The sequence below is a fragment of the Hyperolius riggenbachi genome, chromosome 9 (genome assembly GCF_040937935.1).
Source record: "Hyperolius riggenbachi isolate aHypRig1 chromosome 9, aHypRig1.pri, whole genome shotgun sequence".
Taxonomy (NCBI): Eukaryota; Metazoa; Chordata; class Amphibia; order Anura; family Hyperoliidae; genus Hyperolius; species Hyperolius riggenbachi.
The window spans coordinates 88,001,735-88,028,674 of NC_090654.1; the positions used below are offsets into that span (position 1 = coordinate 88,001,735).

The window sequence follows — 26,940 nt, forward strand, 5'->3', positions numbered from 1 at the left end:
CAACAGGTACTGGGGTATATGCAGTACTGGGTAGTACAATGTGCAGCTCCCTGTCACACACACAGGTAGTCACTGAATGTGCTGGGCTGCTGGCAGTGGCACACACAATATCAATTAGCAAGGTTGTGCATGCAACAAAAGTTTCAGTTTGACACACAGAAAAAAATAATGTACCGGATGAGCTCTGAAAAGAGCTGTTGCTGGGTGCTTTAAAAGCAATAATAATCAGTCAGGAGCAAGCAAAGCAGCCTAGAACCTAACTAATCTGTCCCTAGGAGAAAAAGTCTGCAGCAGCTGTCCCTTTCCACTCTCTAGCAGGCACACGAGTGAGGCTAATGGCCGCCGGACCCTGCCTTATATAAGGGGGGTGGGGGGTGGGGCTCCAGGGCTTAGTGTAGCCTGAATGGCTACAATGTACCTGCTGACTGTGATGCAGAGGGTCAAAGTTGACCCTCATAGTGCATTATGGGGCGAATCGAACTTCCGCAAAAGTTCGCCTGGTGCAGGCGAACGCGAACCCCCTAAGTTCGCCTGGAACCGTTCGCCGGCGAACCGTTCGCTACATCTCTACCAAACAGCACCTTGTAATAACAAAATTATGCTGGCATGCATGGAAAGGGGCAGAACTACAGCGTGTGAGCTGATGCTGGCCACGTCCCCGCCACTGATGCCAGGTCACCTCCTGGATCTAGTGTGAGGTGCCCTACTGATGGGTACTGCCACCACAAATCCCCAATGTCCACTCCAGGCAGCACACCAAATAAAATTAAGTACTTGGGAAAGGGGATGGGGGGGGGGGGGTCATGCGTGATCAGGAAAAAAGATTGGAAAAGGTTAAGCAACTTTGGGCAAATTCACAAAGCTTTTTCACCTGTTTTCATCTTATCTACGTTATATTTTTAAGCTCCCAAAGACCCCAAAAAATACAGTTAAGGTAATAAAAAATATCCGCTGTGTAAGGCGCTCTGGAATATAAGACACACCTAGGTTTAGAGGGCAAAAACCAGGGGAGCTGTCACTTCGGTTGGACGTAATCATAGATTATGTCGCTAGCAGGACTGCCCCGGGCAGGCATCCCTCCCACAGGGGTCCCTGCGGGCATCCCTCCCTAGAGCTGGGAGTGAGCAATTGCGTTTGTTGCAGTCAGCAGCATTCAGTATAGAGGCAGTGAGGGTGAATTCCCTGGTGGTGAGAGGGCCGGGGCCCACCCACACTTCCCTCTAGGTATCGCATGGTGGTTTGGGGGCCCCAACCAGTGAGAGAGTCCAGGGCCCCCAGCTGTTGTGTGAACCAGTGTTTGGAGTATTTTTTTTGGTCATTTTTTGCATTCTCTGATTGGCCAAATACTTCTGAGTTGACTCTGCATTCTCTGATAGGCCAAATACAAGTTCTGAGTTGATTTTGCATTCTCAGATTGGCCCAATGCTTCTGAGTTCTGTGATTGGGCTAAAATTGTTTGAATTGTTTGCAAGGGACCACCATGGCAAGTAGGGATGGTTAATGAATGAATTGCCAATAATAAGAGTTGATGCAAATGTAATTTTAATTGTATACAAATTCATGCAGACCAATCAAATCCAGAAGCTCCTGCTTTGATTGGTCCATTTCTTAGCTACATACATTTGCAGTAGAAAACCCCATTGGGATCAGTTCTCTAAACACAGCACCCTCTTACAGCACAAAGGGTTGTGATTGGCTGAATAGTGTGGGAATATTTTATTACAACCTATCGGAACCCTAGCAGTTCGAGAGGGTGCCGTCCACCAATGGAATTTCCCCATGAGGTCTCCTGCTGGGTCCTCTAAAGTAGACTAGCACTTCCTTTTTTACCCTTTTAGTTAAATTAAGTTTACTTTGGTATCAGCTTAATTTACTCTATTATTAGATACAACTAATTGTTTTTCTAAATATTTGTAATGAACGTTGGAGAGACAGCTGCGGTGAACAGCGCTACCACCGCAGCTGCCTCCACCTCCCTGCCTAGAAATCTACCCGTGCCTCGGGCGTCTAGCACGCCGAGGACGGGTCTGTGAGCCGCACATTAGTTCGCATTGTCGCATGCGCACGCGCACAGACGGAACCGTTTTGCGGGGAGGAGGCGTGTCAGCTGACCGGCCGGTCGGCTGACGCCAGAGGCGACACTTGGCTGTTAGGGGTAGGCATGCCGGAGGGGTCTCCTCTGCTTCATAAGCCTCGCTGTGTCACTTGCAACTTATCTGCTGTTGCGAATACTACGTGTTAGCGCCCAGACCCTTTGATAGCTATAATTATAATTCATTGGAGATTGTTTGATTATCTGTGTATGACTCTAGGCTCCTTTTGACTACTCTTCTGTTCAGTGATTCTGTACCTTAGCCCATCTGATCTTGCTGCCGACTCTGTCTGTTTACCGTTTCCTCTGTGCCTTCCGATTTTGTACTGTATCTGCCTGTCTGTTGCCAACTCGATTAGTCTGACCACTCTACTCACCAGTGAGCCCTCGTCACTGGTGAGGTGTTCGCTGTACTGACAGTGCCCACCAGCTCTTCTAGTGAGGTGTTGCCAAACCTGTCAGTACTTACTGTTGCACCAAAACACCACTGTGCATTAAAGCTATCACAGTTGTCTGTTTACTATACTTGCATTATTGGTGATTCTGCAGATCACTATATAATCAGGTATAGCATCTGTATTATTGGTGATACTGCAGATCACCACATAATCAAAAATCTGTTTCTTGCTGACACCAATCGTTACAATATTCCTCCTTTAGTTTCATTCAGCCGTGGATGCATGAAACGGGCCAACTGATGAGTTCTACTCAGCAAAACTTCAGGTGCTGCTCTGCAGATCTCTGCAACTGAGGCCACTGCTGGATGCTTGACAGCCACTGCACCATTTATCGCTGGGAATACACATTATTTGTTTTAAAGGGTCTAATTAACTTAGGTTTCCTAGGGTTGGGGATGATTAAAGTACATGAGTTATTCTGAAAACCTGGACTGGGTCTTATTACTAATCACCTACTATAGGGGAGCTGTCACTTCGGTTGGACGTAATCATAGATTATGTCGCTAGCAGGACCCTGCGGGCATCCCTCCCTAGAGCTGGGAGTGAGCCATTGTGTTTGTTGCAGTCAGCATTCAGTATAGAGGCAGTGAGGGTGAATTCCCAATGCTTCTGAGTTCTGTGATTGGGCTAAAATTAGTGAGTTGTGGTTAGGGTTGCCACCTCATCCCTTTAAATACCAGCACATCTAAGTTATACAGGTTCTGGGGCTACTCACACCTAATCAGTGCCTAAACTGCATCTAATTAGCCACAAGGCATGTATAATTCATATGTGCCGGTATTTAAAGGGATGAGGTGGCAACCCTGGTTGTGGTAATGCAATATTTCTGCAGAAGTCCAATTTCTGAGTTTTAATCGGAAATGCGGAAATTTCATTTCTATGTAATCTGAATAAGCATCCCTGAGTTAGTGGCCCCCTGTAGCCATATTGTATGGACATGTGTGTCTTCTGGATCAACCCATGGCAGTTGCATTTAATTCTTTTCACACAATGGACCATTTCTGAGTAATGAAAGTAATTGATTAGCTCAGGGTCTGTGGTGCTTTGAATATTTGATCTGCTCAATATCTTTTAAACCATGACCCCTTCTACTGTCAGAGGTGTAGATAAGATATTTTCTGAGCTGAGGAGTGAGGTTTTTGCATAAGTAAATGACCATTACCTGACCCCTTCTGCAGGGATATAAGTGAGAGCTCACAGGACACCTGCACAGCTCAGAAAAAACAACAACCACAGGATAACCAACATGAAGCTGGCCGTTATTACTCTGATTCTGGGAGTGATGCTTCTCCAAGGTAAATGGATTGTTTCTTTTGATTTGCTTCTTGGGCCATGTTATGTTTGTATGATTTCCATAGCAAACCTAAAATTGCCCATGCAGACAATATTTTAATCTCTGCTATAGTTCTAGAGATCCTATCATAGTCTAAAACTGGCCATTCTCTTAAGGTACCCATACATCTAGTGACTTGGCAGCTAATTGACTATCCCATTCAACAATTATTATCAAACCGGATAAAAATCAGTGCCGCCAAGTGCGTGCCTGATCAGACATGCTGCAAGATATAGTTGATCGAGTGCGCAGGGTAACGGCGAGCAATATGGAGACAAGCAACAAATGCGACTTAACCCCAGTGCTGTTTCCCCAGTGTATAAATGTACATGTATGTGTGCAGTTATACATTACCTGTCCTGTGTCACGCCGCCGGCGTGTACAGCGCTAATGGAAGAGCGGCAGATTAGGAAGATGGGCGGGCATCGTGACACAGGACAGATAATGTACAAATACATATACATTTATACACTAGGGAAACAGTGGCTAGCCGGCGGACGCGGCGGCCAATTCAGCACAAAATTGATCGGGAATAGGCCTGCGGAGTATGGGCAGCTGACGGAACGCTTCCCCTCCCCCCTTCATGCTGTCCACCCTAATGTTCCATGTTACCTACCCCATGCCCAGTGCTCTATACATTGCCGCTCCACCTCTGCCACTTGTCTGCTGCTGCCTCTGGGCACCTCCATCCATACACACGCTCTACATAGTTGCCAGAGTAGCACAGGTGTATGTGTGACATCCCACTCGCACCCTGTGCATGCCAGCTACGTGTGGGGAATGTGTACAGATGAAGTATAGCGCCCAGAGGCAGTGCTGGACGTGGAGAGGTAATGTATTGTGCACTAATCACTGGGGAGGAACATCCAACATTAGGGGGGACCACATAGGGGGTTTTGTCGATTTCATCGCTGGCCCCTATATTGCTTGCCGTTACCACCGTGTATCCAACCGACCATGATGACCTGACATCTTGCAGCATATCCAACCTTTTAATGCACTCAATTTAAGGTCGAAATCATGGATCAAGCATGCACTTGGCAGCACCGATTTCCATTCGATTCAATTATAACAATCAAATCAGATGGCCGATCATCTGCCAAGTTACCTGATGTATGTATACCTTCATTTTCTTTTATTCTACATACACAGGGGCATTGCTAGCCCCAAAGATGAGTGGCACGTGCCCCGGATCTATTCTGGGGTGCCCTGGATGTCCCCCAGGCAGAGTCATCTGTGGTGCCTCAATGGTGGGCATGCTGGGAGCTGTGGTGCCTCTATGTGGGCATACTGGGTGCTGTGGTGCCATGCTGGGCGCTGTGATGCCTTTATGGGGGCATGCAAGCAGTTGTGGTTCTTCTATGGAGACATGCTGGGAGTTGTGGTGCCTCACCTGCTTACCTAGGTAGAGGGATAGTTCAGAGGCTACTCTCCTGGCAACCACCATTGCTGCGTGCATGAGCATAGCCATACTGCGCCTGCCTGAGTACGGCCACGCCTCCGCCCTGCTTGTATACTTACGATGTTGTGTCACGGTACTCTCCCAGTGACCATTCATTCATGTCTATGAGACAGGCCACAGTACTCAGAGTACAACATGATGTGATGGAAGTTGTTCAGATGACGCAGAGGCTTCAGTGCGTTGCGGTGTGTAGCAACGCATGGTGCACGACTCTAAAGGAGTCAATGGCATGGCGCATGACTCTGAGGGAATCAATGGTACCGCAAACTATCTTTAAAGATGGTAGCAATGTGCATGTACATATAGCCAAATTCACGTGACACACCTCCTGTCCTCAGTCCTGATTTTTCTGATGTCTGACGCCACTAGCTTAGACGTTTGGGGGCGGGGTCATGGTGAGTCTGTCACAGGGAGCAATATGTATGTAATGATGCAATGCGCTGCAGTATGCTCTTATGCCGCGCATGAATCGCGCCACATCATGAGGTCAATTCATAAAAGAGTAAAAACTGCTATCACAGCAGTTATAACGCAAGCGGTCGTGCGCAAAGCTTTGCGCGCGAACAACGTTACTTCACGTGATAAGCAAAGGTTATCGCACAATCACATACACGCTTCATGTGAAAAGCGCATGTGATCGCACAATAGCCTTCGCTTATAATGCGAAGTAATGCAGTTTGCGCGCAAAGCCTTGTGCAAACTATCTTTAAAGATGGTAGCAATGTGCATGTACATATAGCTAAATTCACATGACCCACTTCCTGTCCTCAGTCCTGATTTTTCTGATGTCTGACGCCATTAGCTTAGTTGTTCGGGGTCATGGTGAGTCTGTCACAGGGAGCAATATGTATGTAATGGTGCAATGCGCTACAGTATGCTCTTATGCCATGCACAAATTGCACCGCATCATGAGGTCGATTCGTAAAAGCGTAATAACTCTATCACAGCAGTTATCATGCAAGCTGTCGTGCGCAAAGCTTTGCGCGTGAACAGCGTTACTTCGCGTGATAAGCGAAGGTTATCGTGCAATCACGTGCACGCTTCATGTGAAAAGCACATGTTATCGCACGATAACCTTCTCTTATCATGCAAAGTAATGCAGCTTGAGCGCAAAGCCTTGCACGCGTCAGCTCGCGTGATAACTGCTGTGATAGCAGTTATCACACTTTTGTGAATCAACCTCAATGGGCTTGATTCACAAAGTGGCGCTAAGTGTTAGCGCCGCTGTGAAAAGCCTCTTAGTGCCCCTTAAGTAGCTCTGCGCGCACTAACGGCCGCGCAGAGCTACTTCGTGCACAGCCCCACTCAGTGCACGCACTAATAGTGTGCGGTGCGACAATAGTGTGAGGTGCTGCCCCCTAAACCGAAAACGGCGCATCAGGTGCCCCCGAAACGGCGCATAAATGCACTGCTTTACGGGGACCCAATAAGCCGTTTACAGCGCACCGTGTGTGCCGCTTAGGGGGCAGCGGATGTGACGTTATTGTCGCACTGCGCACTATTACCAGCGCACACCACAGAGCACGCACTAAGCGAGACTTTTTTTATTTATATATGGGCTCCCATTAGCTTTAAGTGGTTTGCGCCCACACATCACACAGATACTCACCTAAGGAGAAGGAAGGCTCGGGTCCTAATGAGCCTTCCCTCTCCTCTCCCATTGCCCTCGGTGCTGTGCTGGCTCCCCCGCTCACATCCCCCGCCGAGGGGTCTTCGGAAGTCTTCGAGAGCCGAGTCCTCCCAAAGACAGGTGGCTCCACACTGCGTATGCGCGAGTGCGTCATGGTTGCCGCTCGCGCGTGCGCAGTGTAGAGCGGCATAGTCTTCGGGAGCACTCGGGCTCCCGAAGCATTTCCGAAGCCTCCCTTTGGCCGGGAAACAGCGGTATTTGACCGAAACGGTCGAATACCGCTACGGGGAGCCAGTGCAACAGTGGAGACCGGGAGAGGAGAGGGGATGCTCTATGGGACACAGAGCCTCCCTCTCCTTAGGAGAGTATCTGACTTTTTTATTAAAATATGTGTTCCCATTCACTTTAACTCCGTGGTTTGTGCCCACTAAGTCTTAGGGCACACTAACCGGCTTAGCACCGGTTAGTGAATTAAGCCCAATGTGTGAAAGGGTGAAAGGGGTCTCAAACTGAGCACTTTTGCCTTGTAACTCTATATACCGTTTTTTATTATACTTTTCAGTTTTCTCTGTCTCACTAAACACAATGCTTGTCATTACAGGAGAGGCTCTGAAGTGTTACCAGGCTTCCTGTCCTACTTACCCCGGCAATTGTCACATTAGTATAGAGACCTGTCCAGAACATAAGAACACATGCTATTCTGTGCTACATAGCAAGATGTTTAGTCTCCGATGTAAGTGACTCCATTTTATCGTTTGTTGTAAATTAATACAATACTCATTGCGACATGTTTTCTGTATACTGAGCATTAGGCCTGGTTCACATTAGTGTTCCAGGTCCGGCTTCCCCGGACCCGGAGCACTCCGTACACAATGGATGGTGAATGGATACATTGTTAATCAATGTATCCATTCACACTCGTGCGACCATCCGGATCCGGATCCGATCTGGGAACGCAGCTCCGGGACGTACTGGCTTTTTTCCAACTTGCTGCATTTTTGCTGTACGTCCCCGTGCGGCTGCGGCGGATCAGTGAATAATGGCGCACAGCGCCTATGCATAAAAATGGCGCCGCATTAAAAAGATCGCTTATCTCGCTATTTATCGTTAGTACTGCATAATAATGGTGCACAGGGAAAAAAGAAGAAAAACGGCAAACACTAACGTTATTTATCAATAGTGGCACACACTAACGTTATTTATCAATAGTGCCGTTCATTTGCCAAACAGCAGACGTTATTGCCCACAGTAACGTTATTTATCAATAGCGCCCTACATAAGCCAAACTGCAGACGTTATTTAACTGCAAAATGGTGAATGGATTTAATGTAACACTGTCAAGGTTAGGTTTAGGCACCACTGGGGGGGTCTTAGGGTTAGGCACCATCAGGGGGGTCTTAGGGTTAGGCACCACCAGGGGGGTCTTAGGGTTAGGCACCACCAGGGGGGTGGTTAGGGTTAGGCACCACCATGGGGGTGGTTAGGGTTAGGCACCACCAGGGGGGTGGTTAGGGTTAGGCACCACCAGGGGGGTCTTAGGGTTAGGCACCACCAGGGGGGTCTTAGGGTTAGGCACCACCAGGGGGGTCTTAGGGTTAGGCACCACCAGGGGGGTGGTTAGGGTTAGGCACCACCAGGGGGGGGGGTTAGGGGTTAGGGATAGGTACAGAGAGGGTTCTGTGTGTTAACGCTAAATAACGATAAGGCTTTAACGATAAATAACAATAAGGCTTTAACGTTAAATAGCGATAAGCGGCAAACGGATTAGCGGCAACACTATGCGCCATTATTTGCAGGCGCCATTTTCAGATGGATCCGGCTGCGGACCCGGGCCGGATCCTGACCCGAACATGCGGCCATGCTGTGCAATGAGAAACGGATGGTTCTCATCACACTAGCAATAGGACCGGATGCTTCCAGCACCGGTCCTATGCCACTTGGGGCTCCCGGACTACACGCCGGTATCCCTCATGCTTGCTGTGCCTTTCCGGCACTGCAAAGTATCTAGTTCCGGCTACTTTATTGTAGCTGGAACTGATAAATTCCGGATTCGCAACTTGTGGCCAACGCAGAGACCTGTACGGTCTCTTTGCGGCCCCCGGACCCGGACCCCGGACACTTGCGGACTTGAACCGCAAGTGTGAATGGGGCCTTAGCGATAAATGTTAAGACGTATTTGCAAATAGTTTTTCTTTTTAACGTTTCACTTCAGGTTTACTGTATCAGTTTGTATTCTCCCAAAAAACTTGCTACACTGCAATAAATGTGTTCCATTTTAACAATCAATGAAAAAGTCCTTCACAGAAACCTGAGTCAGTTGCAGGCAGCTATGGCTAACACTAAATTAAACCTAAAGTGAAAATAAACCAATAAAATAAACAATTTTATCTATAGTCCTAAAAAGTTTTTACTGTCTTATGTCGACAGTTTTCCTAATGTTTTTCAGCTCCCACACAGACAAATCTTGGACTCTGTGTTTCTTAGCCACGCAGGGCCATATGCAATTAACTTTTTCACCTGAATTATCTCCTAGGAGATAGTTTTCATCTTCTCTTTTAAAATAATTTTTCAGTATCTTACAATTGAAAAAGTACCCAAAAGTTGGTGAAAAAGCACTATCAAATCTATCTTGAGTACTCTCTTGCTTGCTGGTGGTTTAAAGAAAACCTGTACTAAAGATAAATCCCCTGGGGGTACTCACCTCGGGAGCGGGAAGCCTCTGGGTCCCAGTGAGGATTCCCCACCCCTGTAGCTGCAGGCATGGGACTGTAGACAATACCTCTTAAACATAGCTATAAACTTAACACTAAAATAAATACCAAGACACTCCAGACTGGCGAAAATTGGCCGTGGCCATCTTTATTAAGGAACGTTAACTTTAATAATAAAATGAATAAATAATTGAGGTCAGTATCAAACTTTAATATCAAACAATTTGTAATGATACATAAGAAATAACAGTTGCGTATCTGACTACCACAGCCCAGATACGGTTGATCAGCAAATAAGACCCCAAACGTTCCAATAAAGATTTTGACCACGACGTCTTAAAGAAAGGGGAGGGGGGGGGGGGGGGTGAGAAGAGCTCACCTAGTAGCCACTGAGGTGACAGGCAGCTAGTGCTGTCCGGACCTTACTTATATATACCTAACTCAGCCCTGATTGGTCGCTGAACTCTGCCCTAAACCCTAGTAACACCTGCAAAAATAAACCTGCCTGACAGCCGACCAATCAGGGGTGACCAACCTGTGTGACACACATTTACCACACACACTCTCTGCACCAGAGTTCAGCCAATCAGCTCTGACTTTACCTCATAGTGAGGGAAATATGAAATCACCTCATGACAGACTGTATTGATCCTATTTAGGCTTGTCACAGACCCATGCAGGGCCTAATTTATGGCTTAGGCCCTTTGTATGGGACTGTAGACAATACCTCTTAAAGAGACACTGAAGCGAAAAAAAAATGATATAGTGAATTGGTTGTGTACTATGAATAATTACTAGAAGATTAGCAGCAAAGAAAATATTCTCATACTTTTATTTTCAGGTATATAGTGTTTTTTCTAACATTGCATCATTCTATAATATGTGCAGATTACACAACACTCAGCATTCAAAATGAGTCTTTCAGAGCAGTCTGTGAAGTAATGACCTCTCCTCTAGCAGAGGAAAAGTAAATAGTCCAGGAACAGTTGAGATAATAAAAGTCAGATAACAGCCCCCTCCACGACTAACTTAGTCGGAGAGCTTAATGGCTTGTTTGCATAGAGATAACAACTGGAGTTTCTCAACTCTTCCTGTACTGGAAACAATTACACTGATGTATCTGATCTTAATGTTTTATTTCTTAGCTGTGCTACACATATAAATCATAATATCATCATTTTTTTTCGTTTCAGTGTCTCTTTAAACATAGCTATAAACTTAACACTAAAATAAATACCAAGACACTCCAGACTGGCGAAAATTGGCCGTGGCCATCTTTATTAAGGAACGTTAACTTTAATAATAAAATGAATAAATAATTGAGGTCAGTATCAAACTTTAATATCAAACAATTTGTAATGATACATAAGAAATAACAGTTGCGTATCTGACTACCACAGCCCAGATACGGTTGATCAGTAAATAAGACCCCACCAGCCAGACTCCTAGGCTGGCACCCCACCCACGACCATTTCAACACAGTACTGGAGGTCTAAATTAAAGATATCCAATCCAATTTCACTGAGGTGTACCTCATCCTGCCTATAAAGCCCTACCACACCCCCTTCTAAATCAATGTGCCTGTATGTAAGGATCCCGATTTTTGGCAAACACTTCGACAATTGGTGATTAAGACGTCTCCGGATCTTTTCACAAGGAACCAGACCCGGCGACGACAACCACTTCAACCGGGGGATAACCTCAGAGAAAACTATAGTTGTTTCTTTGGAAAATGTCTGAAAACTGCTGAGATCATCCCTGATATTGAAGAATAGTTCAAGTGTCTCAAGTTTTCTTTGCAATGTCATTACCTCCCAGGTGTACTATTAAAACATCAGGTACTGGAAAAACTTCTAACAAGCGAAAAAGCTCACTTTTCAACTGAGACCACAACATTCTCCGCACACCATACCAATATACTGCAAAGTAGCGAGGGTCCAGATTCAAGTTGGATGTATAAGATCTCTTGCAGGCTCTCTCGTATGCCCAAAAGACGAAAGAGTGTCCCACGATCCAAACTATAGTTTTCTTTCCTGTAGTTAAAAAGGTCAAGGACGGATATACAACTTGAATGCTGCTGACTTCCAACGCCCTAGTCTTTTGATAACACTCTCATCTAAGCCTAGCCTAGCTGCCTCTGTAGCTGCACCTATTCTAAATGAATGGGCGGTTAATCTACAATGACCTAAACCTGCCTGTAGCGCAACTAACTTTAACACTGCATTGAACTGAAAGATTGTTAAAGAGCGGCCTGACTGATGTCTAAGCAATGAACCTGGGGACGATCCTCTGATTGTCAGAAATTGCTTTAAGTTTACTAAAGGGCAGAGCTTATTGCCCGGCCAGGCATTCAATTCAACTAACACTCCTGATCTGTTTTTGACCTCCTGATCCATAAAACTACCTTCCCGTCAGATCTACTCACATCTTCATATCTCAAACCTGTGTCCTTGCTTGAACTTTGTGATACAAGCTCCAAAATACGCAACGCCGCAAAAAATAGCAGTGAAAAAGCACATCTAAAAAGTAATAACTCAAAATTAGATTGGCATACTGCTTCAGCTTTAACCCAAAGTAAAGAGAGGATATCTAGCGTTATCGGTTGCCTAGCATCTGGCTGATTAGTGGCACGCTTATAACCCTTCAAGAGCTGCCGCACAAAAAAACAAGAAGTGCAAGAAGGGATGTTATGCAATTTAAGAAAAAATGCAATTCCTGACAGCCTTTTTGAGATATGAGAATGAGAGTAACCTTTCCTAATATCTACTGCAATAAACTTCAAAACTGCTTCCTCTGACACATTCCATTCAGTAATACCCATGCTGTTAACAAATATTTTCCACTCCCTCCATGCGACAGAGTATGACTGCCAGGTCGCCATGGAAACTGACTGTTGAATTCCTAAACTGATTAGTTCCATATCAGATTCCATGGAAAAGATGGAATTTCTTCCCCACGGGATTGAGCGGTTGGAGCCAACTGCCAAAATCTGTTCATCTGCAAGCGGGACAAAGCATCGGCAATATCATTCTTTGAACCTGGCACGTGTTTTGCTTTAATCCATACATTAAATTTTAAAGAATATAGGACCAAAATTCTTAACAACTTAACTACCAAAGGGGATTTAGAAGAAAGACAGTTTATGGCAAAAACAACTCCCTTATTGTCAGAATGAACTACTATACGTCTTCCTTCAAAATACTCACCCCAAATGTACAATGCTGCTGTTACTGGAAATAATTCAAGTAGCACGATATTTTTTGTTATCTCTGGCTGCTGCCATTCTGCTGGCATTCTATATTGGGAACAAAACCATTTTCCTGACCAATATGCACCGCATCCCACACTGCCGGATGCATCTGTGAAGAATTCAAGTTTTGCATTTGATATAAATCCATCCTGCCAGATTGATCTACCATTATATGATTGTAAAAATTCAGCCCACACCATCATGTCAGCCTTTAAATCCGAAGTCAGTCTAATATGGGCATAAGGGGATTTTAAACCTTTCATTGCCGAAGATAAACGCCGCGAAAATACCCTGCCCATGGGCATAATCCTGGTTGCAAAAACTAAATTTCCTAGCAACCCTTGCATTTCTTTCAACAGGATTTTCTTTTTGCGCAACAACGTGGCTATTAAACGCTCAATTTTTTTTAATTTTGCTATCGGGCAACCTGAATTCCATTTGAACGGTATCAATCGTGATACCAAGGAATTCGAGGCATGTACAAGAACCAACCGTCTTCTCACCAGCTAGAGGGATTCCGAAATGCTCACATATAGCTGTAAAGAGAAGTAACAAGCTGGTGCAGGTTTCCGAATCCTTTGGGCCCATGAAAAGAAAGTCATCCAAATAATGTATGAATGACTCCCTTTTTGAAATAGCATAAAGAACCCAATCTAAAAAAGTCGAAAAGCTTTCAAAATAATTACAAGACAGGGCACAACCCATGGGCAGGCAGCGATCAAAATAATAAGCATTATGGAATTGAAAACCGAGCGAATTAAAAGCGTCAGGGTGAATTGGGAGTAAGCGAAAGGCTGACTTGATGTCGGCCTTTGCCAGCAAAGCCCCTTTACCTAAGGGGTGAAGGACTTCTAAAGCGTCATCAAAAGTTGCATAACACACCGATGCTAATTCACCGGAGATATCATTATTCAACGACTGACCTGATGGGAATGATAAGTGATGGATCAATCTGTAAGTACCAGGCTCTTTTTGGGAACTATCCCTAAAGGTGACAATCTGAAATTTAAGAATGGTGGGTGCGGAAAGGGGCCAGATATCCTACCTTCTTGTAATTCTTTGTCTATTTTAAAGAGACTCTGTAACATTAAAAAGATCCCCTGGGGGGTACTCACCTCGGGTGGAGGAAGCCTCCGGATCCTAATGAGGCTTCCCACGCCGTCCTCTGTCCCACGGGGGTCTCACCGCAGCCCTCCAAACAGCCGGCGACTGTGCCGACTGTCATTTCAATATTTACCTTTGCTGGCTCCAGCGGGGGCGCTGTGGCGGCTTTCCGTTCCGAACTACACGGAAATACCCGATCTCATTCGGGTCCGCTCTACTGCGCAGGCGCAGGAAACTTGCGCCTGGGCAGTAGAGCAGACCCGACGGCGATCTGGTATTTCCGTGTAGTTCGGAGCCGACAGCCGTCAGAGCGCCTGCGCAGGAGCCAGGAAGGTAAATATTGAAGTCACCACTGCCCGGACTCCACGGAGGGCTGCAGCGAGACCCCTGACGGATGGAGGACGGCGTGGGAAGCCTCATTAGGATCCGGAGGCTTCCCCCACCCGAGGTGAGTACCCCCCAGGGGATCTTTTCATGTTACAGTTCCTCTTTAAGCTACATCCTCCATTGAATTAACAGATTTTAAATTATTCACCCAAATACAACCAGGGCCTTTAAATGCAGGCAACGGAAAACCATTGCTAAAACCATCAATTAACAGCTCCGCTTTCTCCCTGTTTGGATACAGCCGCAGCCATGGCAGCATGTTTTGAAGCCTCACCGGCGTGACTGCTTTTCAGAAAAAGCTCTTTTGAGCTACTGGTCACTGAGTTTGCCTTTTTAAAGCACTTAGCTATAGAGTGAGCACCTTCACAAAATCCGCATTCATGCCTATACTTGCATGTCCCAGGCCACTTACACTGCGTGTCATTGTATGCGTAGCATACACCTTTCCTATAGCTAGAGGCAGGGCCGTGCAGAGGATTCTCAAGGGGGGGTGCTCAAATTTGAAAAAGGGACCCTAATCGATAAACCGTGCTAAATAAATTGTGTATGTAATACCCCTTCTCCAGAAAGCACTAGGCAGTCTTAACACCACCACCAACACCAACACCAACACCAACACCAACACCTTTATAGAAGTATCAGGCAGACTTTGTGTCTTCTTCCAACCAACTTCTTTGGTGCCACCACCCTCAAATCAGCAGTCATAGGTGCGCACTATTAGAGTGGGCACAGTGGAGCCTGATGTAGGCATGGATTCACCTTTCATTATTGGGACCTCTGTCCCTCTAGATCAGCACCCAAGCTTCTTTTCAGGCAAAGAAGCAGTGGTTGCCAATATGCAGTGGTTGCTAAGCATTAGTAGATGCAAAACTGCAGTAAGTGCCAAGGTGCAGTGGGTGCACAGATGCAGTGGGTGGTAAGACGCAAAGGTCCAGTTTGTGCTAAGTTGCAGTGGGTGCCGATGTGCCAAAGTACAGTCCGTGTCAAGCTGCTGTGGGTACCAAGGTCCAGTTTGTATTGGGTCTTTATTTGCAGTGGGTGCTATGCTGTATTAGGTGCTGAAGTGGGTGCCATGTGAGTGCTAATTGGTACAGGGAGCCATGTGAGTATTGGACATGAGTGAGTAGGGAGTGCCATGTGTGGTCTGCATGTGTGCCATGGGAGAGTACTGAGTCTCATATGGGTTCAGACCAAGGGTGGGTACTGGTTGCTATTTGAGTGCTGGCCATGGATGGGTACTAGGTGCATATAATGGCTTTGGAACTTTGTGCTGTGTGAGTACTATGCCATGTGGGTGTTGATTATGGGGGTTATAGGGTGTCATGTGGGTCTTAGGTGCAAATACTGAGTGCCAAGTGGGTACTGGGAGCGAGTACATGGTAACATCTGGGTGATGGCTAGTGGGGTATTTGTTGTCATGTGAGTGCTAAAGGCAGATGCTGGGTGCCATGTGGGTTCTGGAGGCTGGCACAGGGTGTCATGTGCATTTTGGCTGTATGAATTGGTGTCAAGCATCATGTAGGTGTTGATTGCAGTTACTCAAGCCCTTGTGAGTTCTGGGTGCAAGTACTAGATGTCATATGTGAGTGTTTGGTGTTTGTGCTGGGCACCAAGTGGAGGCTTAGTGCAACTGGAACTACTGCAGATGAAACATGTGGGTGTTGGGTGCAGGTACATTGGTGCGAATACTTGGTGCATTGCCTGCACTAGGTGCTAGCTATGGGTGGGCATTGTGTGTCATGTGGATTCTGAGTGCAGGTACTTTGGGTGCTAGTACTGGTTTATGTGAGTTCAGATAATGTGCAAGTACTGTGTCAAGTGGGTGTGAGTACTGGGTGCCAGCTATAGGGTGAATGATGCAAGTACAAAGTGCCATATGGAGGTCGGATATAAGTATTGGGTGAAAGTTGCTTGGTGCAAGTACTGGGTGCTTGCTCTAGTGGGGGTTACTGGTTGAGTGTAATGTGGGTGCTGAATATTGGTGGGATTGTGGTGGGTGCAGGGAGTGGGAGGTCACTGTGTGTACTGCTATGAATGGCATAGTTGCTGCTAGGAGAGGTAGAGGTCAGTGTGGTTGCTGGGGGAGGTAGAGGTCAGTGTGGGTGCTGGTGGAAGGGTAGGTCACTGTGGGTTCTGTGGAAGGAAGAGGTCAGTATGAGTGCTGGAGGAAGGGGAGGTCACTGTGGGTGCTGGGAGAGGTCATTGTAGTTGTTGGAGGAGGGAGTAGTTGTGGATGCTGTGTGTTCGGAGAGATCAGTGTGGGCGCTGCTTTTGGGATTGGAGGTCCCTGTAAGTGCTGCAGGGGACAGGAGGGTAGCCTCTGGGGGAGGGAAAGATCACTGTGGGTGCTGGGGGAAGGATAGGTCAGTGTGGGTGCTGGGGTAGGCAGGATCACTGCTAGATTTGGGGAAGGAGAGGTGATTGTGGGTGGTAGGTGAAGGGAGAGGTCACTGTGGGAGGGAGAGGTCACTGTGGGTGCTGGTGGAGGGAGAGGTCACTGTGGGTGCTAGGTGGAGGGAGAGGTCACTGTGGGAGGGAGAAGTCACTGTGGGTGCTGGGGGAGGAAGAGGTCACTGTGGGTGCTGGGGGAGGGAGAGGTCACTGTGGGTGCTGGGGGAGGGAGAGGTCACTGTGGGTGCTAGGGGGAGGGAGAGGTCACTGTGGGTGCTAGGGGGAGGGAGAGGTCACTGTGGGTGCTAGGGGGAGGGAGAGGTCACTGTGGGTGCTAGGTGGAGGGAGAGGTCACTGTGGGTGCTAGGTGGAGGGAGAGGTCACTGTGGGTGCTGGGGAGGGAGAAGTCACTGTGGGTGCTAGGTGGATGGAGAGGTCCCTGTGGGTGAGGGAGAAGTCACTATGGGTGCTTGGGGAGGTAGAGGTCAGTATGGGTCCTAGGTGGAGGGTGAGGTCAGTATGCCACACTAGGATTCCTATCCAGGCCTCTTCACCTGAAAGTGCCCCAGGCGGAGGCGGAGCTTCTCGAGGGTGGGCGGGGCTTACCGCGGTAGGGGCGGGGCTTATTTTGCGCGACCAGAGGGGCCTTTTTTGCTGATTTTAAAAAGGGGGGGGGGCCTGGGCACCCAGAGCACCCCCCTCTGCACGTGCCTGGCTAGAGGAAGACTGGCTAGGTTGTTGTTTAAAAGTAGAAACTCGTTGAGGCATCATTAATTCCAACCAAAGGCCCACATCTTTTGAGCCCCATTTAACCTGCGAATATACTGCCATCCTTTGGCGGAATGCTTCGTCGTAATGATACCACGCTAATCCGCCAAGGGATTTGTAAGCCACTAATATAGTGTCAATGTATCCAAACATATGCGAACACCTGTCTGGGAATCTCTCACCAAGGACACTAGCATAAATGCAGAACGCTTGAAGCCAGTTGTTAAAGGATCTTGCGACTGGCTTTCTTTGATCATCATCACTTTTATTGTCAGTTTTGTCTTTTTTCAAAATTTCTTTAGAACCCGGTAAGAGAGATAACAACTCAATGTAATCCCCATTCCATATTTTTTCTTTTATTGACATAGCCAAATGAAAGCCTAATGGTGAGAGATCACATGACAGGTTCTCTTTATAAATGTTTTCGGGAACCCCTGGTTTGTTCAATGGAACAATCGTGTCATTGGGGTTAGATGTAGGATTAGCTACAGTGGGTGCAGGCTCAGTGTGAGAAGAAAGAATAGGAGGGGGAAGCAAAGGTGTATTCACAACATTTAGATCCCTCTGTCCCCCTACCTGCCCGCTCCACACCATACCAGCATTACTTACTAAAGTGCTTCCAGCACTTTGACTCTGTTGCTTCTGCAGCGCCTGTAAAAGAGCTTGTATTATTGGTGATATAGCATTATACTCACCGGCTCCTGAAGGCTACTGCTGCGCCGATCCGGAAGGCTGTCCCAGAAGTGTAATGCTGCTAGCAGGAGCACCAGCATGAGGCGGTGACACACCGCTGGGCGCCGCATGAGACGCTCCCAGTTGCCTAGGAAACGCTTCAGCAGCCGACCCATCGTGCATACACCCGCCCCCACCGCCAGGCTCACTGCTCTGGTCGCGTACTGCGACCCGATCGGCTCCGGCTGCAGGCAAGGGGAAGCTCCGCCCCTCGGGAACACCTCTCGCTCCTACATAGGTCGCCGCCGGATGGGCGGGACCGCCGCCATCTTCTTGTAACTTCTGGCTGAGCTACCAACACAGGCTCCAGAACTCCGCTCTGCCCACTTCCAAGCGCCGCGACCCGACTGGTCGGCGCGCCTAAGCTCCCGCCCAGGAACGCCTCCAGAGCAGCCGGACTGGAACCTGGGGACTCTGCTGCTGTGCGATTGGACCGGACTGCACCAACCGCCTCTCCCGCGACCCGAATGGCCGCGCTTGCACCAGCTGGCTCCACTGCAGTCCGGTTGGCTGCGCTCGCTGCTTCCGCTTCCCTCACAGCCCGAGTGGCCGCGCACGATCCCGCCTCCTCTTCGGCAGCCGGAATGGCCGACACAGGTCTCGCCGCTGCACCCGGACCGCCCGATCTTCCTCCCTTCTTCTTCTTCCTGGCGGAACGATCACCGCCGCCGCTGGCCATCTCGGGGGGTGCGCCGCTTCTGGCCTGCCGATTTTCCGCCGGGGAACTCCGATGGGAGACACCACTGGACTCTCCCGGCGAGTAGGGACGCTTCGCCGACTTCTTCCTCTGCGACTGCCTGCCGAGTCCTCCTGTTCCTCCTCTTCTGCCGACCTCTTCCATCCGACCTCCTTGCTCCGCTTCAGCCAGCCGTAGGCATCTCTCCAGGACCTCCAGACCTCCCGGCTCCTCCGCTCTCGCCGCCAACTGCCTGAGTACCTCCATTGTGGCCAGGTGAGCAGAGTATTACAGCTCGTATTACAGCTCAAGAGCTCACCTAGTAGCCACTGAGGTGACAGGCAGCTAGTGCTGTCCGGACCTTACTTATATATACCTAACTCAGCCCTGATTGGTCGCTGAACTCTGCCCTAAACCCTAGTAACACCTGCAAATATAAACCTGCCTGACAGCCGACCAATCAGGGGTGACCAACCTGTGTGACACACATTTACCACACACACTCTCTGCACCAAAGTTCAGCCAATCAGCTCTGACTTTACCTCATAGTGAGGGAAATATGAAATCACCTCATGACAGGCTGTATTTATCCTATTTAGACTTGTCACAGACCCATGCAGGGCCTAATTTATGGCTTAGGCCCTTTGTAATCCAGCACTGGCTCCCCCAAAGCGTCCCGCAATCCTCCCCCGACAAGCCTGACAAGCGCTGATTGCGCCTGCGCTGCCGGGATCCAGTGCAGGCGCAGTAGCGGCTCTTCCTTCGGGTAAGGCGGAAATAGCTGAACCCAATCGCATCCGCTCTACTACGCAGGCGCAAAAGGACTTGCGCCTTCGCAGTAGAGCGGATCGATCAGGTTCGGCTATTTCTGCCTTACCTGAACGAAAAGCCACTAGTACGCCTGCACTGGATCCCGGCGAGGTAAATATTTACATTGCCGCACTTTGTGGGACCCGGGCAGGCTAACGGAGGCACGCAGGAGGACGGGGGAAGCCTCGTTATGATCCAGAGGCTTTCCCCTCCCGAGGTGACTACCCCTCAGGGGCGTTTTTTTTAATACAGGTTTTCTTCAAAAAGGCATTGTATGTCAAGGTATGAAAATATCACCTAGGAGAAAACTCTGGAGAAAAAGTGAATTGCATATGGGCCACAAATTTAGAACTTGTAAACTCAAATATATAAACTGGTGCTTTTTATATATTTTAGTTTACAGGTGCTCAGTTTAACGAAGCGTGAAAAGACCCTAAGGTGCGTGTTGTCTAGAGTGACCAGATTTTTGTGGGTCCAACCTGGGAGTTGGAGGGGGGCGTGGGGGGGGGGGCGCGCGCAGCGCGCCGCGGCGAAAAGTGGGGAGGACTGAGGAGCGCGCAGCGATGAAGACTGGGCGTGGCGTGGGCGTGGCCATGACATTTTATGGGCGGAGCTAACGTAATGATGTAACAGCGAGGCATAAGAAAGCAGTGTTTACGCCATGATGTGGACAAACGAGACTTTGCATCATGGGTGTGCAGAAACTGTGTGATGCTAATAGTATACCGTAAACACAAAGCAGCAAACATAGCCATCTATGACCATTAAATAATAAATGCAGTAACGGTTACCCCGGACACCAGAAAATAAACGCAATAGGCAACATGTCAGCACAAAATAACCGCAATGCGGGCAACATGTCAGTATAAAATAAATGCAATGCGGGCAAACATGTCAGTACAAAGTAAACGCAATGCGGGCAAACATGTCAGTACAAAATAAACGCAATGCGGGCAAACATGTCAGTACAAAATAAACGCAATGCGGGCAACATGTCAGTACAAAATAAACGCAATGCGGGCAACATGTCAGTACAAAACAAACGCAATGCGGGCAAACATTTCACCAGAAAAGAAACGCAATGCGGGCAAACATTTCACCAGAAAAGAAACGCAATGCGGGCAAACATTTCACCAGAAAAGAAAAGCAATGCGGGCAAACATTTCACCAGAAAAGAAACGCAATGCGGGCAAACATTTCACCAAAAAAGAAACGCAATGCGGGCAAACATTTCACCAGAAAAGAAACGCACTGCGGGCAAACATTTCACCGGAAAAGAAACAATGCGGGCAAACGTTTCACCGGAAAAGAAACAATGCGGGCAAACATTTCACCGGAAAAGAAACAATGCGGGCAAACATTTCACCTGTAAAAGAAACAATGCGGGCAAACATTTCACCTGTAAAAGAAACAATGCGGGCAAACATTTCACCTGTAAAAGAAACAATGCGGGCAAACATTTCACCTGTAAAAGAAACAATGCGGGCAAACATTTCACCTGTAAAAGAAACAATGCGGGCAAACATTTCATTCACCTGTAAAAGAAACAATGCGGGCAAACATTTCACCTGTAAAAGAAACAATGCAGGCAAACATTTCACCTGGAAAAGAAAGCATTGATTTACTCACCTGGCAGAAGTCTCCGGCCTCTGGCGCGCTGCTCCTGGGACTGTCTTACTTCTCCTGCAGTCTCCCGCGCTGACAGGGCTACGGCAAGATGGCGCCCGAAGCCCTGTACTGGAGACACAAATAGGTCTCCAGTACAGGGCTTCAGCAGCCATCTTGCCGTAGCCCTGCTCTGCTCTGCCAGTGTCGGAACAGACACCGGAAGAGGAGGCTGGAGCGGGGCTGCAGGCAATGAACTGGCACGGCGTCTATAGACGCCGCTGCCAGTTCATTGAGGAGAGAGTGGCCAGAGTCCCGAGGCCGGGACGTCCCGCTGCTGAAAGCGGAACGTTTCCCGGGACCTCATTAAGCCTGGGACAGCGGACCCCGAATCCGGGACGCGTCCCGGGCAATCCGGGACGTCTGGTCACTCTAGTGTTGTCTAGTAACGCACAGTTCACCTCATGTAATTACAATGGAACACAATTGGCCTGATTCACAAAGCGGTGCTAACAGTTAGCATGCTGGTGAAAAGCCCTTTATCATGCCTAAACTCAGTTTAGGCATGATAAGTTTAGGTGTGATAAGTTTAGGTGTGATAAGTTTAGGCATGATAACTTTAGGCGTGATAAGTTTAGGCGTGATAAGTTTAGGCATGATAACTTTAGGTGTGATAAGTTTAGGCGTGATAAGTTTGAGCGCCAACTGGGTTAGCACCACAGTGCACAGCTGATCAAAAGTTTTGCGCTAGCAAAGTCTGGTGCACTTTGCATAAAGTTTAATCGCGCTGCTTTGCGTGCGGGACTTTGCAAGCGATCTAAACTTATCTAAACTTATCATGCCTAAACTTATCACACCTAAACTTATCACACCTAAACTTATCACGCCTAAACTGGCTTTTCACCAGCGTGGTGCAATGGTTATCATGCCTAAAGTCTCTAACTGGGTTAGCACCGCTTTGTGAATCAGGCCCAATGTACCATGGAAGCATCATGCCAATGTGAATTTGCCAACTGTGGAGCCATTGCCGTACATTGCTGTGTAATTATCACTAAAATTGTATGCATTAAAAATATTTAAAGCAACATTTAAATAAATAGCAGACAAAACGTAGGCGATGTATGACACTCAGCAATATGCAGCTTACTAGTATTTGGATAGTATTTGGACCATTTGGTTTTAACCAATTACCATTGCAAAGAGGTATGGTCAATACATTGCTAAGAATTTGAAGTTGATGCAAACTTTTATTTTAATTTTATGTAAATATATGCAGCTTAATCATACACAAATCAAATAAAGCAACTCCTGCTTTTGATCGATCCATTTCCTAGCTTCATAAATACAGAAAGTCCCCAGACAACAAACAAGATAGGGAATGTAGATTTGCTCCTAAAGCGAACCTGAGGTAAGAGATTTTTGGAAGCTGCCATATATTGATGCCAATATTGTCAGAACTGACAACAAGATTAGCTGCATGCTTGTTCCTGGTGTGATTCAGACAGGACTGCAGCCAAACAGATCAGCAGGGCTGCCATGCAACTGCAATTGTTTAAGAGCAAACAAATATATCAGCCTCCATATACCACTAATCTTGGGTTCACTTTAACTTGAATGCATAGCTCCCAACTGTCCATTTTTTTGAGGGACAGTCCCTCTTTGGAAACCAAATCCTTCAGTCCCCCTTTCTTTCTCATTTGTCCCTCTTTCCGGACTGATGTACAGATCCAGGCCCGGATTTAGCTCAAAGGAGCCTATAGGCACAGATGTCCTGGCACCTTAGACCATAGCTGGCCTTGACCTGAGCGACCCGAGCAGTCGCTCAGGGCGCCTGCTTCTAAGGGGGCACCTAGTGCTGGCTATCTAATGGAGGTTGGACACCTACTCCTGGCTACAAATACTGAGGGCACCAACACCTGGCTACCTATACTGGAGGCACTGACACCTGGCTACCTATGGGGGGAGACCTACACCTGACTTCCTACACTGAGGGCACCTATGCTTGGTTACCTATATTGAGGGCACCTACACATGAGATCCTATACTGGGGGCACCTATGCCTGGGGGGGGAGAGGCGCACTGCGGCTATAACACGTGGTTCAAAATTGTCGGTGGTGTGCTATCAATTCAAATTGGGGGGGGGGGGGGGGCATCTTATACATATGTGATGTGTCACAGAGATCTGAGAATTTGGATGCTCCGGCCCCGTCTCCGGTTCACTTCTGGAATTTCAGACTTTAAAGTCTGAAAACCACTGCGCCTGCGTTGCCGTGTCCTCGATCATGATGTCATCAAGAGCGCACAGCGCAGGCCCAGTATGGTCTGTGTCTGCGCAGTACACTCCTGGTGACATCAGCGGGAGCGAGGACACGGGCGTGCAGGCGCAGTGGTTTTCTGACTTTAAAGTCAGAAATTCCAGAAGTGAACTGGAGGCGGGGCCGGAGCATCGGTGAGTGGCTGTGCCAACACAGGATGTCTGCGGGGGACCATTATAAGCCCCGGGTAAGTTCAGCTCATTTTCCCCCGACCCCCCTACAGTATCCCTTTAAGGCAGAACACTGTTCCACCTCTGTCCCCAGTGCCCCCCTCTCTGTGCCTCTTTGTTCCCTTCCATGCCTCTTTGTCCCCCTCTGTGCCTCTTTGCCCCCCTGTGAGCCTTTTTGTCTCCTTCTGTGGTTTTATTTCCTTCTGCACGTCTCTGTCCCCATCTGTACCTCTCTGTCCCCCTCTGTGTCTCTTTATTTCCCTCTGTGCCTCTCCTGCCTCCCTGCAATAGCAGCACTGAACTCACCTTCCAGCTCAAGTCCAGCACTTTCCGTCTATTCACTTGGCCTCCTGCAGCCTCTATTGCATGGCATCTTTTCCTGTATGTTACAGGACATACAGGGAGATATTCCATACACAAGAGCAAGCAGGTGGTGGAGAGAGGAGGACAGACAGTGTTGGACTCGGTTCAGAGGTGAAACCTGCACTGCTTCTGTAGTGGCTGGAAAGTGTAATGGTTAAAGAGGAGCTGTTAGGTATAAGGTCTCAGAGAAAATAAACACATATATCAGTAGCTAAAGATTGGCTGTACTTACATTACATATGCATTTCACTGTCCACGTTTGGATTTCACAGAATTTGTATATAGTATTTGCAGAGATAGATGCTCCTGACAGCTCATGGCAGGCTCCATGTTTTTCTGTCAAATGTGTCGTCATGTCCTGACTGCTTCCTGATCACAGATAAGCTCCTACTTGAACAACACAGTGTGCAGTGAATATTAATGAGCCATGTGGCTAGGAACAATAGCTGACTCCTGCAGTGTACTCTGCCCGGATATTTATCAGTGCTAGGCGCTGGACTGATTAGAAGCTCCTGTACCGTCTCATTAGCAGCCGAGGGGAGGGCCCCAGAATGCTTTGCAGTTTAGTATGCGGCTTGCGTCCTTATGGCTCTGTAACAGACTTGCTAATAAGCACACATCAAAGGTAACTGAGATTTTTATCTTCACTAATTGCTTTATGGCTTCCTTCTAAACTGTTTAACACAGGAGAATAGAGGTTTAAATTAGCTTCTGCAGCCTGACAGTTACTCTTTAAGGGCTCTGCCTCTAACACAGGAGACCTGGGTTTAAATCTTATCTCTTCTTGCTATGGGGTCCTTGGGCTAGTCTCCCTGACACTTCTATTGCCTACTGGGCATGCCCTAGTGGCTGCAGCTCAAGTGCTTTTAGTCTGCCAGGAGAATCCTATACAATAAAACCTAACTGTCCCTGCGTCATCCACTTTCCCTGTCTGACCGTCCGAAGCTTTTTGGTACTGCGCATGTGCGCAGTACAGAAAGCCGTTGGGACGGGAGGTGAGGCCAGGGAGCAGGACAGCGGGCGGCTGTAATTTCTCTACCTAGACCCCGTTTTTAAACAGGCTTAGGTAGACTAGTAGTAGCTCAATATAAATGTTATTTGTCTTGTCTTCTGCTGTGGGTGAAATGGGCCAGGACACAAGGGAAGTTTGAAGTTGCTCCTTCAATCTTCCTCCACAAGGAAAAGATGTCCTCACGACAGAATCAGGCCATTCGTATCAATTGAGTTGTTTGTATGTCGAGCGATCGTAATGAAGGGACTACCTGTATGTACAAGATGGCATAACATTTTACATGAACTATTAGCAACTCGTTGACCATACCTATTTGCAAATTGCAAACATAAAATTAGCAGTTGAATCGGCTGGTAGAGTATGTGTGTGATGCACAGCTGATCGTTCACTCATGTAAATGAGGCTTTTTTTCCATTGCAATTGAATTAAAGGGGAACTTCAGCCTAAACAAACATACTGTCATTAAGTTACATTAGTTATGTTAATTAGAATAGATAGGTAATATAATTTTTTACCCACCCCGTTTTAAAAGAACAGGAAAATGTTTGTGATTCATGGGGGCTGCCATCCTTGTCATGGGGGCAGCCATCTTTTTGGTTGAAAGGAGGTGACAGAGAGCATAAGACACAGTTCCAACTGTCCTGTGTCCTGATAACCCCTCCCAGCTGCATGCGCTAGGCTTCAAATGTCAAATTCAAAATGTAAAAAAAAAAAAAAAATTGCACCAAAACAGCAGAGCGAGAACAACAACATCAGAAATCCCATCATGCTTTGCACAGCATCAGGGGAAAAATGCCCGTGCAGTTTTCTTCTGTGCAGCTAAAAATGAGGATTGTATAAGAGAAACAAAGTTCTTATGCTGTGAAACTGTTAAAGAAACACCAAGCCTTTTCAGTGCTGCTGAGTCGATTTTTAGTCTGGAGGTTCACTTTAAGCATACTTTATTGTTAGCTTAGGCTATTTTATTATTATGTACAACTAATTTATATTTTAACTGTTGCTCCTTTAGATTCCCTTAACAAAGGATGCACCACCAAAGCTGACTGTAAACCGATGAAGACAGATGACACATTCATTCAGTGCTGTTGTACAGATCTCTGCAACTGATACCACTGCTGGATTCATGCACCATTTAACGTGGGATGGAACTCTACATGCAAGTTATTAGCTTTGACTAAATGAACCAATACCTTTTTACTTTATTTGTACCTAATGGCTTATATTTTCCAAAACTGTAAATCCCTGGAGATGATTAGTAAACTACTGTAATAGTTCAGGACCTTTGCAAACCTATAAAATTTCCATGTTCTGCATATCCTTTTCATCTGAGGGCAGCGCATGACAACAAAACAACTTCACTTGCAGTCTTCACCACTGGGAATATGAGGCACAGATCTACACAGCTCTGATCATGTGCGTAGCCTGGGAGTTCTGATCGATGGGGATTTAAACTTCAAAACTCACATTTCTGCTGAAGTGAAATCATCCTATTTTCACCTGAAGTACATTGCAAAAATCAAGCACCTCATCCCCCCAGATCTGTCAACATTAGTTCATGCATCATTACATCCCGACTGGACTGTTGTAATGCTTTCTACACCCGCCTTCCAAACAATGACATGTACTGCCTACAGTTTATACAGAATACTGCTGCCAGACCCGTCACTGCCA

The 26,940-nt window shown here is 47.4% G+C and overlaps 1 protein-coding gene across 1 annotated transcript; it reads left to right on the plus strand.

Moving 5' to 3' along the window:
- Positions 1–3,792: 3,792 nt before the first annotated feature.
- Positions 3,793–26,488, plus strand: LOC137531659 (muscarinic toxin-like protein Tx-NM3-2). The gene is made up of 3 exons (XM_068251602.1): positions 3,793–3,845; positions 7,577–7,708; positions 26,279–26,488. Exons 1-3 carry the CDS (start codon positions 3,797–3,799, stop codon positions 26,374–26,376), a joined length of 279 nt encoding a protein of 92 aa, XP_068107703.1. The 5' UTR covers positions 3,793–3,796; the 3' UTR covers positions 26,377–26,488.
- Positions 26,489–26,940: the final 452 nt, after the last annotated feature.

Excerpts from the sequence above, each read along its gene's own strand:
- LOC137531659 (XM_068251602.1), top strand. The coding sequence starts at position 3,797 with ATGAAGCTGGCCGTTATTACTCTGATTCTGGGAGTGATGCTTCTCCAA. Across the intron at positions 3,846-7,576 it reads GGGAGTGATGCTTCTCCAAG|GAGAGGCTCTGAAGTGTTAC; the intron begins GTAAATGGATTG and ends TTGTCATTACAG. Across the intron at positions 7,709-26,278 it reads CAAGATGTTTAGTCTCCGAT|ATTCCCTTAACAAAGGATGC; the intron begins GTAAGTGACTCC and ends TTGCTCCTTTAG.